This window comes from Cricetulus griseus, chromosome 8 (assembly GCF_003668045.3).
Source record: "Cricetulus griseus strain 17A/GY chromosome 8, alternate assembly CriGri-PICRH-1.0, whole genome shotgun sequence".
Taxonomy (NCBI): domain Eukaryota; kingdom Metazoa; phylum Chordata; class Mammalia; order Rodentia; family Cricetidae; genus Cricetulus; species Cricetulus griseus.
The window spans coordinates 26,319,918-26,337,431 of record NC_048601.1 but is presented as its reverse complement, the minus strand read 5'-3'; the positions used below and the strand labels follow the sequence as shown (position 1 = coordinate 26,337,431).

Genomic DNA, 17,514 nt, shown 5'->3' with positions numbered 1-17,514 from the left:
CTTGAACCCCAATATCCATCTTTGGATCTTTTATTCTTTTGTGTTACACCTGTCTTTGAATTGGAAGTTTTAATTCACTTAATTTTAAAATAGCTATTCATTAAGATAGACTACTGTTAATCTGCTGTGCACTTGCTATGCCATTTAACACCCTGTGCTTGTGTGTATGTATGCACATAGTGTGTATGTATGTGTCTCACTGACCCTGGAGCTGACCTATGGGTTAGCCTAGCTGATCGGCAAGCTCCTGGGGCCCTCTTGTCTCTAGTTCCAGCACCAGGATTACAAACTTGCTGTTCTATTTGTATATCATTTTCTTGACTTCCTCTACATTTTTCTGTAGTTTTGAGATCGTCAAGAAAGTTAGAGCCCTGGAAGGAGGGAACTGGTTCCTGAAAGTTGCCCTCTGACCTCCACACGTGTGCTACGGTACTGTACACCCTGCATCCCCAGACAAATAAATGTAATTATAAAAGAGAGTAATATTTGCTTAGTATTTTTCCAGGTCTTATTCAGAGATGGTCTGTTGAATCTTTTTCTTTTGAATGAGTCATTCTTTGTATGTTTTGTGATTTCTTGTTGCACAATGGACAGTTGAATCTAAAAATGTAGTGACTCTGGAAATCAGGTGTGTCCCCCTCCCCACATTTCTTATGGTTGGGTGCTCTTTCATTGTGAGGTCTGGGTGGCAAGGTCTCTCTATCACTTATGCTGGGCTGGAACTCACAATGTTGGCCAGGCTAGCCTCAAACTCACAGTCACCCTCCTGCCTCAGCCTCCCTCTGTGTTGGGATTATAAGTCTTTAAGGAAGCAGGGTAAGCTCCATACCCAGGGCCAGTTTTGATGAGCACAATGTATGAACTTAGGCTTTCTTGCATCTTTTCTGAGGCCAGCCTTTCCCTGGATATGGGCAATCACTTTCCAATGTCCTTCATCTAAATAGTTACTTTTGGATGATTAGTCTTTAATGTCTAGTTTCCAAAAGGAGAAAAAAGGGAAAGAAGGATGGAAGAGGGTGCCAGCCCTTTAAATCTAGGAAGTCACTTCAGCTGCGTGGGGAAGCAGCTCCCAGTGATAGGGGTACAAGGATGATTTCCTGCTTCTGTGTTTGCACATCTGTGGTTAGAAGCAGCAATCTCTGCTGAGTACAGATTTTTGATGTTCAAGACAATTTGCTTTTCCATCTGCTGTGGTCCCCACAGGCTCCATCCATGCCAGCTGCTCTGGATGAAGGTTCAGTTGCTGTGCCGGGCTGAGTGGGGCATGTGACTGCTGCTGGGATGAAAGCTGAACCTGTCCAAGTTAAGACAAGTTGACTGTCCAGGAATTCCTCTTTGGGGTTTCCTGAGGAGTTACAAGAAGCCAGAGACCAGTAGAGCAGTCCCTTTCTAGGCAGGAAACAGGTTCCTGAGCCTCCTGGAATCCCTGCAACAATCTGTTTTTCATGGAGATTATTCTGCAAGCTTTGTGTGAGCCAGTTTACATCATCATGGTAACCACAGAACCTTGCATATGATAGCTGCAAAGCCCTGCACATCCTACTTTCTCTCTCCTTCCCTAGTGTACACCCCTCCCCCACTTATCCAAAACCAATTATTTAGGGGACAGTACTTCTATTTTCTGAGCTAATCACTTCATTTCTCTTATTCTGCTTCCTTATTCGCCTGTGGTCATTTTTGTCGACTCTTTCATAAATGGAAGGACATCTATTTGAGGTCCACTGTGGTCATGAAGTTAGGGATTATGCTGGAGTCACATCCCCCATCTTCCCCCACTTTAAAGGATCCATTGCAAGTGAAACACTGAGGGTGAAATCTATTTCTGTGGCCTGAAGAAACAGGAGAAAAAGGACAGGTGTGGAGAGGGGAGATACTGATTAGACCAAGATTGGCATTGTTAAGAAATTTATTTGCAATTCTTTTTTGCGTTTTTTGTTTGTTTTTTAAATAACATCATTCCTTAGATAAAAATGCAATCTTACAGGAATATACAGTAGCGTCTCACACAGAGATGGACCCTGAAGCTCTCCTTGAAGGTTTTCCCTTCTAGATTCCCTGGCCTTGCTCGAGGGGGAGAAGGCGCAGCAGGCAGGGCCTTTGACAACAGGATTATTTGATGATTACAAACTGTACAACAATATTTACAACAGTCAGACTGTGGTGTCGTGGAGCCTGGAGGGGCAGGGTGTGGGATGGGCAGGAGTATATGAGTCACACAGAAGCCTGTTCATCTCTTCATGCCTCTGTGGGAACAGGCATGGCACATGACACAGGCTTTCTCGGGAACATAAAAATGGACTGAGCAGACACATGGAGAGGTGGGGGTGGCATCTGCTTTATGTGGACCCTTTACATGAAGGGACGTTTTCCTTAGCAACACTGGCAGATTAAAGTGGAATGGTAGTGTTATGAGAGAGGCAGACATTGCAGCGTTCACTCCTGGGGATCTGCCACCCCGTTTCTCACTGACTTCTTTCCCCACAGGTTGTTCTTAACTGCTACCGCCACAGAGTGTGTAAACCCTGTTGTTCCCCTGCCGCTCAGGCTTTGTTATGGGCAGTGAGCGGGAAACACATGTCCAAGCAGGGCAGGGCAGATGGGTGTATGGTCTGGTAGGAAGGCTGAGGGGTGGATTTCAAGTCTAGGGGCTGGGATGCAGATGTGGAAATGTGCTGTGTGGTGAACAGAAAGGTGCCCATAGCTCATGGCTCACTGTGATGCCTTCTAAAGGGCCCTCCCTCTGCAGGGATTGCTTGCTTACGAATCACCTGTCGTCAATTCCCAAGAGTTCTCTCCTCCTTTTACCCTTGGTGTAGTTCTCCATGCTGGGAAGTCTTAGCAGGCAGAGGCTGTTTCAAAATAAAAGCTAAAGCACTTGTCCAGCATGCACAAGGAAGGTCCTTGGTTCAACCTCCCGGTACCTTCACACTGCTCCCCCAAAATGGAAAATGGAATCCCCCTCTGACTCCCTACAGCCTCTGCCTCCCCAAACTGTCTCTGTAGTGACCCTGCTGAGTGGTACACAAGGGAAATTTTAGGTGGCAAATTTGCAATAATTGACTCATTTCTGCTGGAGTGAGTGGCATGTCACCTGTTCTGTAGCCTTCATACATTTAGATTCTGGGAAATTGGGGTGCATAGGATTTCCCATGGGGATGAGGGGTTACATCTCCAAAGCAGTGAGCACCTGAGGCAGTTTGGCTCTGGTGATATGACATTTCACATTTCCATTGTATTTTTTCTGGCCTTGTCTTCCTTATAGCTAGCAGAGACCTGAGAGAAACACAACAGGAAAATCTCAATTCAGACTTTACTCTCTGTATTGAATTAATTTGCAATGCTTGATATATCCAGCTACATTCTCCAACTCCCTTTCAGAGACAGGTTAGCAGGTCTTCCTCACATAACCAGGAAGATCAGGTTCTTATCATATATTATATGGAACCAAACCTCTTAAGATGGTTGGAGGAAAAGGGTGAGTTTAAGAGTGGTAGTATTACTCATTGTAGATGAATAAAACTGTCACCATTTTCACCCATGGAAATTGTTCTAGTTTCTTCCACGTGTTCCTCTTCAAAGGTGTTCACTGTTTTTCCATTATAATAAGACATCATCTACAAATGTGCTGGGTCACTTCACCTCTGTTCTGGGACACAGAGTCATAGACTCAATAGGTTGAACACACCTACCATGGTCCTCCTTTTCTTTGGGGGGGAAAAAAAAACACAATGTGGCCATCACCTCAGCACTTGTGCCTTAGGGTGTGTGTGTGTGTGTGTGTGTGTGTGTGTGTGTGTGTGTGTGAACTGCCTCTCTAACAAGGTGAGATATGGCATTAAAAACAAAAACAAAAACAAACACTAAGAATCTGCAAATGGTTCCTTCCACCTCTGTGTTCCATTCACTGGGTTTGCAGAGGAGGGGAAGGGCAAGTGGAGGACAGGGAAGGAGGAGGGAAAGGAGGGGGAGGAGGAGGAAGAGGAGTGAAATGCTAAAGGCAGGAAGGGGCCTGTCACTACATCATAGGTAGGGGGCTTTTCTCCTCACAGCCTTCCAGGACGCCTTTCCACACGGCAGCTGCTGTAGAACATGGACTTTGGTGAGTGAGACCCAAGCTCCCCCAACGACTTTCCCACTGGCAAATTCTTTGGCCCGATGCCGTGGAGGGGCCTCACTTGTCCAGGTAAGGACAACATCTCTCTAGCTAGGCTGATTTAGCTGGAAAAACACCTAGGGTAGGAATTTATTTTTCACAAAGCAGATTATGGCGCCATCAGCCTTTGCCAAGGCTGGATCACACAGAAGCCGCTTTCCATATGATGACAAAGATGGGGTCAGGATATGCCCTTTCCTCACCCCACACCCTCTAGTTCTCTCTGTGCTGACACCTGCTTCAGAGCCAGGGCTTTGTTGAAGAACAGATTCAGCCAGGACACTTACAACAAGTTTTAGCTTCTCTGGGCTCTGAGTAGCTCTTCTGAAAGCCAAACAATCCTTCCTCAGGTCCTACTCAATTGTTTCTAGCTCCCGAGTGAGGGCATTTCAGTCACTCAAGGTCCCAGGATGGAGGGGCCATCCTTCCCCTCTTGGAGACATTTGAAATGTGGTATGGGAAGGCTAAAAGCCCTGATGACCAGATTTGACTCGATGCTTGACCTGGATTCTTGCTCTCTTGGCCTGCCCTCACGAGCTGTGGAATGTGTCTCCTGGCCTCTGTACAATAGACACTTTCCTTCTGCTGACTTCAAGTGTTCTCAGAAATGTGCTGATTTGGGCAAAGGAAGCGCTGCCTGCTGTTAGGGTCTCTGGAGCTCTGGATGGCTGAGAACTGTGAGAAAGAAACAGACCTTCAGTTCACAGTACCCAGAATTTTAAACCAGGGTACTAGAGGAAGGTAAAAGGCAGATTCCTAGGGCCTTGGATTCCTAGACAGGTTAAGAAAGATGGGAACCATGATTAATAGGGAAGACATTTACAAATCAACTAGGACTAGGAAAGTGTCTCTCTTTTAACCTGAAGATATGAAGAACCTTCTAGGACCAGGCAGAAAGGAACCAACTGGACTTTGTATAATATGGCCTCACACATGAAAAGATTGGAAATGAAAGAGAAAGCTAGTCATAGGACAGATGTAAGCACATGGTCTATGCTCCTTCATGTACCTTTGGTCCCCAGCTGCAGCCTAATTCCCCTGCCATTCAGGGACTCTCAGGCTTGCAGAAGACCTGATAATCATGTTCAAAACAGTCACTGGGGAAATTCCATGTTGGGTGGAGAGTAGATAGTCTGGCCTGGATGTTCACTGGCTTTCCTACACACTGTTCCCGTCTGTCCTGGTGGCAGGCAGCATGTGTCAAACTTATTCAGGTAGTCATTAAGCCAAGCATGAAAGACCCACTGGCGGCTGAATCTCCTTTCCCTCTAGCAACCAAGGGCAAGGGGCCCATCGTCCCTGATGCTGCTATTCTTGCAGGGTGCAGTGTATGAGTGAAAGGCTACTCTGGTCTTCTTGGCCATCAGGGAGAAGGCAGCCTGTGGATATGACTGGTGTAGGGAGGGTTTGGAAACCACACTGGACAGAGTCCTGACAGGAGCTGCAGGAGCTTGGCCTGTAGCTTATGCCATTGGTCAGTAGAATCTGACAATGCAGATTTCCAGAGGAAATCAAGGCAGCATGAGGAGACTGAGCATGCAGAGCATGCATGTCTGTGTGTAGGAGCAATCAAAACACCACACTTCCCCAGGGTCAGATGTATGCAAGAAACAGACAGCCAATCAGAGGGCTCCCCTCTTCATCGTCACTACAGTGATATCAACACAGTCGTAGAACTTTGTGGAAACAAGACAAAGGATGCCATCTACTCTACATTCTAGAAGCCATTACTGGTATTGCAAAGGGTGCATAAACGCCTGGTCAACAGCACATGGAAATCCTAGGAGACACCTGTTTCTAGACTTTGGTTGACCTGTGGACACTGGGTACCTATATGCATTTTCATGAAACAGCCTGCAAGAGTAGATTCATCTTCAATGAAGAATATCCTTGCTGGAATTTCTAGCAGATTCTCACATAATCTCCCCAAAAGACTGTTAGGACAGTGGGATGGGAAGATATTCCGTACCTAGGTAAATTCTGGGTGAATGGTCAAGTCTTATTTTCCCTAGTCCTTCCTTTTCAACCATTCCTGTTAAGACACAACTGAAGGACCTGGTGCTGATTGTAAGGGTTGCTGAAGGCAGACAAGACACGGAGGAGCCCGAATAAAAGCCCCACACAAACTGCTCCTTTCATCCCTATATGAGAGCCCAATGTCCCGCCCTCTTCTCTGACTCCCTGCTTTGGAAGAAGGAAAGGATGAGTAGTTTCTAGAAGGACCACTGTTCCATCCCATCACCTTTCTCTAGGCATGGCTATGGCTATCTGTGTTTGGGTAGATCACTGTGTCAAAGATGAATCTGTCTTACACTGCCCCAGTCTGATCATCTGTCACCTCATCCTCTCAGTTGGGACGTGTGCTGCGGGAGCACTTTGGAAAGCCAGCCACCTCCACAGGAGCATCCTGGACAAGTTTCCACAGAGAACAGCAGAAGGCAGAAAGTGAAGACCTGGATGAAACATGTGCTGACCTTGCAAAGCAAGATGTAGCAATGGACTGTCTTACCACCTGGTTTGGGAAAGATATTGAGGGAAATGGAAACAAAACACAGGATATGCAAAATGGTACCTCCCAGACCTGCCAGTGGAGAGCAGAGTGAGGAGTGACACCAGGGTTACCTTTGTTCACTTTGCAAATGAAAGAAAACCATCTCCTCCCCAACCACATGTAGAAAAAGCACTTCAGAGTTCAAAGGTAAAGCTTGTCACACTCCAAATACAAAATGATTTACTTTACATGCAGCAAAATATACAAGAAGTGAATTTTAAAACAAACTTAAGTCATTGTATTTGCTTGGCACAATTGCAATTCAGTTTTTAAAAAAATATTTGAAAAATACTGAAACTGACCTGAATTCAAGTATAACAGTTTCTTCAACAGAAACATTATCAATGCAATAAAACATTACACAGAATATATCGAAGCAAAATGTCTTCTTGAGTTTTTCCCTTAAATTTTGTGTTTTTTTAAAATAGAATTTTAATGCTGACACAACTCACAATCGTATTTTAAAATGGATATTATTGCATTGCTTTTGCATATCTCGTGGGACAGGAAATGCAGTTACCGAGTCTCGTTTCAGAAGCAGAAGCGGAGACAGTGATTTGTTTTTGCTTTCTAACAGCCCCGGATTCAGAGCTCCCTGCAGTCAAACCGGAACGGGGATCTACGGACTTTTGTGCAGGGGTGGGGGTGGGGGGTGGATGGGGTGCGCACGCACCATGTGGGTGCACACACGCACAGACGACCCACTATGGACACACGTGTGACACACAGATGCTCATACATCCTCTCTCTTGAATCTATCCATACGCCCAGCTTAGAACGGAGCCCAGCTCAACCGCCCAGGCGCGCAACACCTAATCTAACTGCCTGTTACCTGCAGATTGTGACGCTCAACCCAACCAGAAAGAAAGGGGGGGGGGAGAGGCGCTGTTACTTAAGGAAATTGTAACAGGTTACTGGGCATACACAGAGCAGGTAAACCTTCCTGTGGTGATATTGAGCCCTCGCTCCATGGGTGGAAAAGGAGGGGTGGGGGAGAAAACCGCACCATTTAAAGAATATAATAAAACCAAATCCGACTTAAATAACGCAAATATGGAAACAGTGAGTGAGGCTGCGCAACTGTAAACGCTCTTCTTCCTCCCTTTCCCGTGGAAAAGCACAGCAAATAAAAAATAAAGAAACCAAAACCCAGAAAACCGCAACATGCTAACAAGGACCATCAAACCATGAAACCGCGATTACTAGGCAGCAGCCTGCACCCCCCTGGCCTGGCTAGCTGAGGGCGGGTGGTGTGGTCTGCACTGGCTCTAGCCACCTGCACCTCAGCTCCTGCAGGGGAAGGATCCCTGAAGGGACCAGGCCTGCACTGCTGGGAACCTTGCAGCCACCTCCCCAGCCCCTACACGGGGCGCTGGCCTACTCCCGCCATAGATCCCTGGGTCCCTGCTCCATTGAGACGGCCAGGCTCAGACAGAACAAGTGCAAATGACTGTTTTTACAAGCAAGGGGAAAACACCCTTTTGCTTAGGGGGGTGGGGTCCTTTGGGCGGTGCTGCCGCGGGAAGGTGCTGGAGCCCTGCACCACGGCCTTGGCCTTCTCTCCCCTGAAAAGCCGACTCCGCACACCGCCCAGCTCTGAGGCTTGTCCCGACAGCAGTGAATGAAGACGCTGTTCCGGTTACCTCCAGGTCACGAGAACAGTGAGGCACTTCTGAAACGAACCCATTAGGAACATTGAAACGAATAAAAAACACCCGCGTCTCGCCAGCCCCGTGGACTACAGGTTGCTGACGTAGGCCCTGCTGTCCGGGAGCGCCTCCTCGCTCCGGCCTCGCCCCAGGGCATATGCGCAGCTCTCGTCCTCTGGGACCACAGCCCTGTCCTGCCCCGGGTCCCTGCAGTTCACAAAAGGTAAGAGGGTGCCGTTGGGGCTCTGCTGGGCGCCCCCACTGAGGATGTTGTCTGCCGCATTCTCCATCTCCTCTATCGTCATGTCACAGGCGTCGGCCAACTCCTGGGTGGTGACCTCGATGAACTTGGGATCTTGAGCAAACTGTCCCAGTCCTTCTGAAATCAAGACCTGAAAAGGCGGGGCAAGAAGACAGAAGAGGGGCGTGGTCACTGGAGTTCAAAGTTCCCTAAGGATGAAGCGGCAGGCTGCTGAGAAGCAAAGCATCTGTGTGTGTACATAACATGTGCCGTGTGTGTGTGTGTGTACGGATGCATGGATGCATGCATGTGTGTATGTGGGGGGTGTGTATGCGTGTTTGTGTGTCTGTATTTGTGTGCTAAGAGGGACACTCACTGGAGAGTAGAGATGGGGTATGGATCAAAGGAAGTGGGCGTGCACAGATCAGAGGAGGGAGCTTTAGGCAGGCGGGTTCAAACAAAACGAGGAGGAACTTGCAGAGGAGCTGTGTGCGGACTCCCCTCTGCTTTTCCGCAGGCAGATCACAGCCTGCCTCCTTTTCTTTTCTCCTCTCTGGCCCCCAAGCCATCTTTCACGTTGTCGTTTCCAAGAAGCCTTCACTTTCATTTGGTGATAACCACTGCCCCCACCCCGGCCAGCTGTCTGCAACTCCAGGGCTCCTTGTGTCGGATGCATGGTCTGCTTTTGTTTGGGAGCATGTGCCCACCCTTCCTGCTGGCTGCTTTAGCGACTGCTGAAGGAAGACTCCGAAGTCTCTGAGCTAAGGGGTAGAATATGGCAGGCAGGGCGGGTCTTTTTCTCCCTCGCCCCTGTTCCTCCCCCTCTGCCCGAGTCACTCTCTCCTCACCTTGCCTGACTTTTCTACTGCTACCCCGCCTGTTCCAGCCCTAGCATGCTTATTTTTTCACCTGTTTGCCCTCACCACCACAGTGGGAGCTCACAGAGAGCTAAAACCCATTTTCCCAGAGGTCTCACTACACCTGAGTCTCTGCACCTAGTAAGAGTCTCTGGGACTTGAGATGAGCAAGAACAAGCAAGCTCAAGCGAAGACTTAGCCTTTCCGAGTTGGAAGGACCAGAGTTACTTGACTGAACTCCACTCCCAGGTCCATCTGACCACAGGACAGACGCAGCCACAGCTTGATGGCAGAGACTGACTCCCTTACAGTCCTCTTAGTGGGGACAGCTGTGTTGGCAAGGTCTCCCCTCCACCGGTTCTCCTAGGAGATGGTTTCTAAGGACCTTGCCACACTCGTTGGGGTTTGTTTCAGTTTGTCAAAGGCTCCAAAAATGAGATGCTAGGGTTGGAATCGATGCTCCTCGGGGCAGAGGACTTGTGACACTGAACTCTCTAAAGGAGGAACAGAAGCCAAGGAGAAAAAAATTCCATCTTATACTTGGCCACTCATGCGTTAGAGTCACTGGGAGCCCTGACAACGCCTGTTTCCTCTGGCAAGCTTCTAAAGCTCTGGGGAGCTGTTCTCCTGAGCAGTGAGAGTTGAGCACACTGAACCCTGGCCCTCTTTGTAGGAACAAGTCCCAGCATGCGTGAACACTGGGAGGCAGCAGGGCCTTTCTTGGGTTCACTGGCCCCGTGCTTTACTAAGGACTTTCTCCCTGTTCATTACACCCAGTGGCTATCAACTTGTATAGTCATGGTTGTGATTTTCTGCAGGCCAGGCCTTCCTTCAGCAGTTCCCTAGTTTACACACTTGACACCTAGTCTACTTGGGAAGGAGCCAGGATTCCACATCTGCACAAAAGTCTCTTGTTTTCTGGAGTCTCTCCCTCCCCAGGAGTTCAAATTCACATACCGCTTCCACCAGGCTGCTGGCACTGCCATGGAACTGTCTCCCCGGAGCTCCAGCCTGGCTGGGCACGGTGAGGGAGACAGGCCGGGCTCTCCGAGCCATGCTGCTGCCCCCACTACAGGCAGTGGTCTCGTCAGACCAGGAGCTGCAGGGGATGGATGGGAAGCTGCTGTTGAGTTTCTCGCTGGACTCAGCCCCCTCCAGTCGTAGGGTGGGGATGGGCTGTAGGGGCCTGCCCCGGCTGCCAGGGGTGACAGGGGGTGTGGGGCATGCCCTGGGGATCTTGGTAGGAGAATGGCTTCTCTGCAGGAGGGGACTCAAACCTGCCACTGCCAATGCCTGTGGACACAAGAAAAGGAGTTACTAGGAGGGTCAGCCCTCTGCCTTCGGAGTAACTTTGAAGCTAATATTTCCCAGTGAGTTCTGTCTAAAATTCTCGAAGCTCAAATCCCGTCTACCTCACTGAGACTTGGTATAGGAAATATTTTAGTGAGCGTTTCCTTTGACATGATGCATTTCCCTCTAGCTTCAGGACCTTACAACTGAGTGCAATCCTGATCATCCACTGTGTAGACTCTGCCACCCATATTCTCTGGATTCAGTCACTCTGGCTTTCCCATTAGAGCAGAGAGGACAATGATGATGTGTTCTTCACAGAGCCAGAATTCGCCAGTGCCCTCTCAATGCACCGACCTAAAGGCCAGTGTGAAATAAGGTTTTTGAGGTATAGTGTCTATCATTAAGACCTAGACAAAACCAGTAGTCATAACATCATTATTTGAACTTTTACCATGAAATAGGCCCACTGATAACGCCCTGTCAATCTCAAGCAGGGTGTTTTGACTCCTGTTTAACATTAGACTGATTAACGATTCCCATGTCTGTCTTCTCCATCCCCAAATGCTCCAGAGAATCCTGAGGGTAACCCTGCATCCCCACTGTCACTGTGACTCTCTGGCACTGTCCACTGCTCAGATGGGATGTGTTTGTTGAAAAGAATGACACTGTGTGGTGGGACTGTTCATCTCTGGGAGACAGAGAGAACAGGTTGGAGGTGGCAGAAGGACACAAAGAGAAACCTCATTTTCCACCAATGGGCACAAGGGCACATGGACAAAACCAACTTGGAGGAAGCTTTTAAAATAGACCATATAGTGTCCCTATATCCTGCTTTCCTTCCCTCTCCCCAACTCATGGAGTCCCCAGCTTCTGGGCACCTGGAAATGTAAGGGAAGCATAAAGCTATGTTCATTATGTTGGAACAATGACAGTATCATGACAGTAATCCCCATTTAGACAGGGTTTTGGCCTTTGAGTTAAAGTTGTATCAGTTTATAAAACACATTTGTATGCTTGTGCTCACACACACAAACACATGCACACAAGTACTAACATACCCACACATATGTATACACACATATAATCACATGCACACACACACACACACACACACACACACACACACACACACACGTGCACATATACACACTGATAGCATAGGTCCAAAGGGAGTTTGTAATCACAAAGGTAAACTGGGGAGCTGAGGTTTAGATCCCTATTTGCTGTAGCCTGAAGTTTCTCCTTGTTCTACATCACCAAGAGTGTGTGTGACATTGGTGTTTTCACTTTCTCAGCTGTGCCATGATAGGATAGATTTTATCTAACTCGTCTCCCAGGCCTTGTCTCCTTGGAGACCATTCCCCACTCTTTTTTTTTTTTTTTTTTTGCCTGTCCAGCCTAGTCTTAAACTTTCCATCCTCTTGCTTGCTGTGACTGGAAGCATGGCCACCATGCCCAGCATTCCCTACTCTTAACCATGATGCCATCATTTCTGCAGTGCAGTGGATGGACAGACAGCTGCGAAGTTCAGCTTCCAGGTCCCCAAAACCCTAGGTCTGACTGTATCTGCTTCAGAGAGTGCAGCATAAGGCAGTATGTCAGGGAGGGATATCTGAGTGCTGAAGGAGAAGGCTTGAGAGTCCCAAAGCTTCCAGTTAGCATCACAAAAGGAAGCCTCACTAGGATGTCATGGGGACCTGCTTTTCAGAGTCACTGTGGTATCTGCCCTACCCAGTGGATGGTCCTACTCAGGGGGCTGACGCACAGCCATCTGAGAAGGGAAGACAGAAGGGTTTCTGGGATCTGCTGTCATCCTAGAGAGGTGTGGCTTGTGGCCTGTGCACAGGTGTAAATACCTGATGATGAACCAGATGCAAGGGCAAGGCTGTTTTCTGAGATATGTCTCCCCCTTGATCCTTTTGTCTCTTCAGACATTCCAGGTGGAAGGAGGCCCTTCGACCTGCAAAAGCAGCAGAAGAACTAGAATCAGGACATAGGTGATGGTACCGGTCTGTGACAGCTCTGCTACAGTTAGATCCACAACATCTACCTAGGACCATGTAGTAAAGGCTTAGTCCCCAGTTGGTACAGCTGAAAGGTTGGTTTAATATTTGAAAGGTGGAACCTCATGGGAGCTTTCCGCCTCTGGTCATGTGTCTTTGGAGGAGATCATGGGACACTGGTCTCTTTCCCTCCTTTATCTTCCTGGCCAGGAGGCAAAGGGCACATTTCCCATCATGATGCACTATTGTGCCACAGACTCCAAAGTAATGAGCAGAGCTTCCAAAACTGTGAGCCCCAATTCATCTTTTTTGTTTTTAAGCTGATCATCTCAGGTGTTTTATTATGGTGACAGAGCTGACTGAAAGAGGCTCATTCTCAGGTAAGGCTATCAGTCCCAAGCTCATTTTATGCCTCAGCTTTTCTCCGAGGCATCTGAGTAGCCAATGTCTAAGTCCCATTCCAACAAACTCAGTCTTTGGAGAGCTATCTTGTGGAATAATCTTTTTGTACATTGTGAAGATGTGTCTTTGCCAAGGCACCTTCTGATTGGTTTAATAAAGAGCTGAATGGCCAATAGCTAGGCAGGAAGAGGTTAGGAAGGACTTCCAGTCAGAGAGAGAGGAAAGGAAATGAATCTAGGAGTCCGGGAGACTCCAGAGGAGATGGGAGGGAGCAGGACATTCAGGAGGAGAATTAAAAGCCATGAGTCACATGACAGCATGTAGATGAACAGAAATGGGTTAATTTAAGTTATAAGAGCTAGTTAGAAACAAGCTTAGGCTAAGGCCAAGCTTTCATAATTGATAAGAAGTCTCTGTGTTATGATTTTGGGGCTGATGGTCCAAGAAAGCCTGCTACATTATGTTGTCACTCTGCATGCCTACCAGCCCATCTCTAGAGACTGCTTAAGTGAGGCTTAAACAGTTTCTCAGTTGTCCCTTGGTATCTGACCACTGCCATCTTTGGATGTGACTACTGTCTACATTTCCAGAGAAACATGTGAGTTTACCTAGAGAGGCAGAGCGGAGGAAACTCCTCTTTGGAGATTGCTGGATCTCCCTCCTATCCTCTGGAGATGTCAGTTGTCTGTTTTCATCATCCTGGTAGGAGAGTCTGGAACAGAGAACGTTTGGTGCTTGTTCCTGAAGACTGAGAGGCGCCACCCACCAGGACAGGTGCTATTCCCAGAAAGCAGTTTCCTTTTTCCTTAGTGAAGGCAATGCCTGCCTGTGCACCTACCCTATAGGTATGGGGGACAGGTAGCAGAGTGTGCTAAGAAACCTCGGTCTGCTCTCAGGCATTGTAGTTGTTTCATAGGCCTTCTTGTGGGGGTCCTGGCTCTTGATACATACCCTGTACAGGAGCCTTGTAGTTGATTTTTCTTTATTTTTTCCATTTTTTAGATGCTTGCTTGACTTTACATAGTAGGTCTATGCTGTTTACTATGGTCATTCTCAATGCTCCCACACTACCGCTACCCCTCCAATTCTTCCCTGCCCGACCATCCCTTCCCTATCAAAAGCACACAAGTCACCTCCTGTAGCAATCCTGCAATCAAACAGTCAGCAGATAGCAGGACAGTGGCGGCAATTAGTGCAGTGCTTCCTAGTTAGCTTCCGAATGCTGAGACCCTTTAATACAGTTCCTCATGTTGTGGTGACCCCCAACCATAAAATTACTTTCATCGCCACTTCAAAATTATAATTTTACTACTGTTATGAATCATAATGTAAATATCTATGTTTTCAAATGGTCTTAGGTGAATCCCAAAGGGACCCGTAACCCACGGGTTGAAAACAACTGCCTTAGGGCCTATAGCTGATGACTTATAGACTTTGATGGTGCCTCACAATGAAAACTATATTGTACATATCCCCAGTATCATAGACACACCGAGCCATAGGAGACATCCCACTTTTTGCATGTACCACTCTCTGACTATTTCTATACTAATTTAGTTGGTATTATTTTTTTCAATGACTGTTGGCTATTACCCACTGAGGTAACTTCATGACCCTCCACTGGTCAGTCTTCATTTGGAGAAGCACAGTTGTATCCAGCCCTCAGTGATGTGGATTAGATTTCAGACTGCTACTACTAAAACTCTTTCGTTAAGTATGCTTTTTCATTTTCTTGCAGCACTGAGGATGGGACTCAGAACCATGAGCATGCCATGAAAGCACTCTACCACTGAGCTAGGCTTGAAGCCTGTTTCCTCTGACTCCACCCCTGCAACCAAGTACAGTGATTCTAAGAATGTATGTATGGGCAGGGGAGTTTGGGACATGAGAATCTCATATTCTTACTCTGCCAAGCCTTGCTTCCATCCCCAACTAGAGAAGTCCTCTTCCCAGCCCCGAACATCTTATTCTTGCTCCATTGTCCCCACTCTTGCAGACCTGACTTCTGCTTGGCCTGGTACACAACTCCAGCTACGTGCTGCTGGGTTGTTTTGCATGTCTGTGCCCCTTGGCACTGGTACCACTCCATGGGCAGTTGGTTAGGAAGGTCCCCATTTTCTCCCTCTTCTGTGATCTCTTCCTAAATACTTAGCAGAATCTCCTGGATGTAAAGCTGACTTTTTGGAGTTAGACAAGCATTCAATAAGAACAAGATTCTCTTCTTCTGGGCCTTTAACTTTAGGGCCCAAGAAGCTGGTGCACAGCAAAGCACTTTCTGGAACGTGAAGGGTGTCCGCAGCAGTCATTAACATCTTACAAGGAGCCTAGAGAGCTTAAGCACACACTTCAGAAACGATATTTGTTTTTGCAGTAACTTTCTGTCATCTTCTGCTGCTGTGTTTTATCTATTTGTATCAATTATTATCAACTGAACTGCACATTTATGAGGCATGGCGTGACCATTTGGCATATGTAGATAATGTGGAATGACTAAGTCTGGGCAGTTAATGTCCATTTCCTTGGACAGTAAAGTTTGTTGACTGATACATAATAGCACAGTATTATCAGGTGCACTGTGATAATTCAACAGGTATGGACAATATGTAATGAATGCCTCCATGTTTTTATATTACTTTGTATTCAACACTTTTGAGGTCCTTCTTTTCTAGTTATTCATAAAATATATGCTGGTTCAATTCTTAAGAGCTCTGGTCCTAATCGGGTGGTGGCAGCGTAAGCCTTTAATCCCAGCATTTGGGAGGCAGAGGCAGGTGGACTCTCCGAGTTCGAGGCCTGTCTGGTCTACAAAGCAAGTTCCAGGACAGCCAGGGTTACAGAGCAACCCTGTCTTGAAAGAACCAAAAATCAAATCAAATCAAACCAAACCAAACCAAAAAGCATTGGTCCTTGTCACCAGATGGACATTATAGCCACCCAGTAGATCTAGGTGGAAGCTAAATATTCCTAAGAGGACTGAGCTAGCATCCCTAGGTGTGCTGACTGTGCCTCTCCAAGGCAGACTTAAAAGAAGCGGTCCCATGCATGTTTATTTAAGCATCATATATGTTTACTGACTCACTCTAAGAAATACACCCATGACTTAATCACAGCCTCATAGTTTAAAAGATTTCCTGAAAGTGTCTGCAGCGAGGCAACTTGGCCAAGCTGCACAGGGAATCCTGGGAAGGTGCTACTGACATGCCATTGTCTGGTCCGGAGGAGGGGGTCCCCTCCCTTTTCTAGACTTAGGATCGCCTGGACAGGAGGCTTACATATCTGTGGAGAGCAGGCTGGGCTCACTGCAGTACTCAGCGTCCTCACTCATTCTCACACTGCAGGTCTCTTCTGGAAACATCTCTTGACTCACCGAGGCCCCCTGGCTCTCTCGGGAGTGGCACCTGCAGCATCCAGAGCAGAGAAAGATATCAGCGTCTTCCAGCCCTCTTGCCTCTTCCTCAGAAAGGAAGATGACACTGGGCACATGTAGAGACACAGTCCCACAGCTTGTGACGAAGCTGCAGAGCCATAGAGGTCACAGCTGAGTCAGGGCTCTGTGTGGTAGATTCAAAGAGGTCTGGATTCTGTCCCCAGATCACTTACTCTATGGCCAAGACCTTTAGCTAACCCACTGCCTCAGTTTTCTCCTCTCTAACACTAGCATAACACATTCCCTGTCTGATGCAGAGGCTTAGTCAGTAAAGTAACTGTCACCCAGCATGAGGATCTGAATGCAATCCCTAGTACCCACATAGAGAAGCTGGCACAACTAGCTGAACTGGTGAGCTCCAAGTTCAACGAGAGATCCTGTCTCAGTGGAAAGCAATTGAGGAAGACCTCTGACGTCAATCTCTGTCCTCTAAACACATGCACACATGAGTGCATGCACACCCCACAGTCCTCAACATGCACAAAGACAAAAGTGGGGAAGACGTAGTTTCGAAGCAGAGTCCTGGACTGTGCAATCAGTACGGAGTACCACAGGATAGCTGTGGATGGCTGAGCCTTTAGGTGGCTGTTTGAAACATCTGACAAGTTCCTGGAATCATATTCAATATGCCTTTGCTCTGATCCTGAAGTGAAGGCACAGGGAAGGAACTTCACATGGAGGGCTTGTTCTAAGCAGGCAGAATAAGCTCGAGTCTATGCTGTGCCTGGATACTTCCTGAGCTAAAGTAAAGAACCCGCCACACCTGGATGTGCCTCCGAGTAGAATGCTGTCCCTCCTGGGACAGGGCCTCCTGCCCACTCCGTCATTTCTTCTCTCCCTCTCCCTTGTGTGGCCCAGTGCTTCTCTGCAGCACAGCTCTTATGGGCTCAGCATGTCAGTGCCTTAGGCCTACAGGAACCCACTAGGGCTGTTTTACT

General features: G+C 47.7%; 1 protein-coding gene across 33 annotated transcripts in view; it reads right to left on the bottom strand.

The window, feature by feature from the left end:
* Window positions 1–1,892: 1,892 nt before the first annotated feature.
* Cacna1c (calcium voltage-gated channel subunit alpha1 C) overlaps window positions 1,893–17,514 on the bottom strand; it is a 555,448-nt gene continuing 539,826 nt past the window's right edge. For 31 of the 33 annotated variants that reach the window (XM_035448892.1, XM_035448894.1, XM_035448896.1 and 28 more), the window contains 5 exons: window positions 16,422–16,547; window positions 13,758–13,861; window positions 12,601–12,704; window positions 10,409–10,744; window positions 1,893–8,745 (listed from right to left, as the gene is read on the bottom strand). In XM_035448892.1, coding sequence (XP_035304783.1) covers window positions 8,443–8,745; window positions 10,409–10,744; window positions 12,601–12,704; window positions 13,758–13,861; window positions 16,422–16,547 — 973 coding nt within the window. In that variant the 3' untranslated portion in view covers window positions 1,893–8,442. The remainder of the gene's footprint in view (window positions 8,746–10,408; window positions 10,745–12,600; window positions 12,705–13,757; window positions 13,862–16,421; window positions 16,548–17,514) is intronic. The other 2 variants (XR_004771141.1, XR_004771142.1) reach the window with 2 other exon arrangements.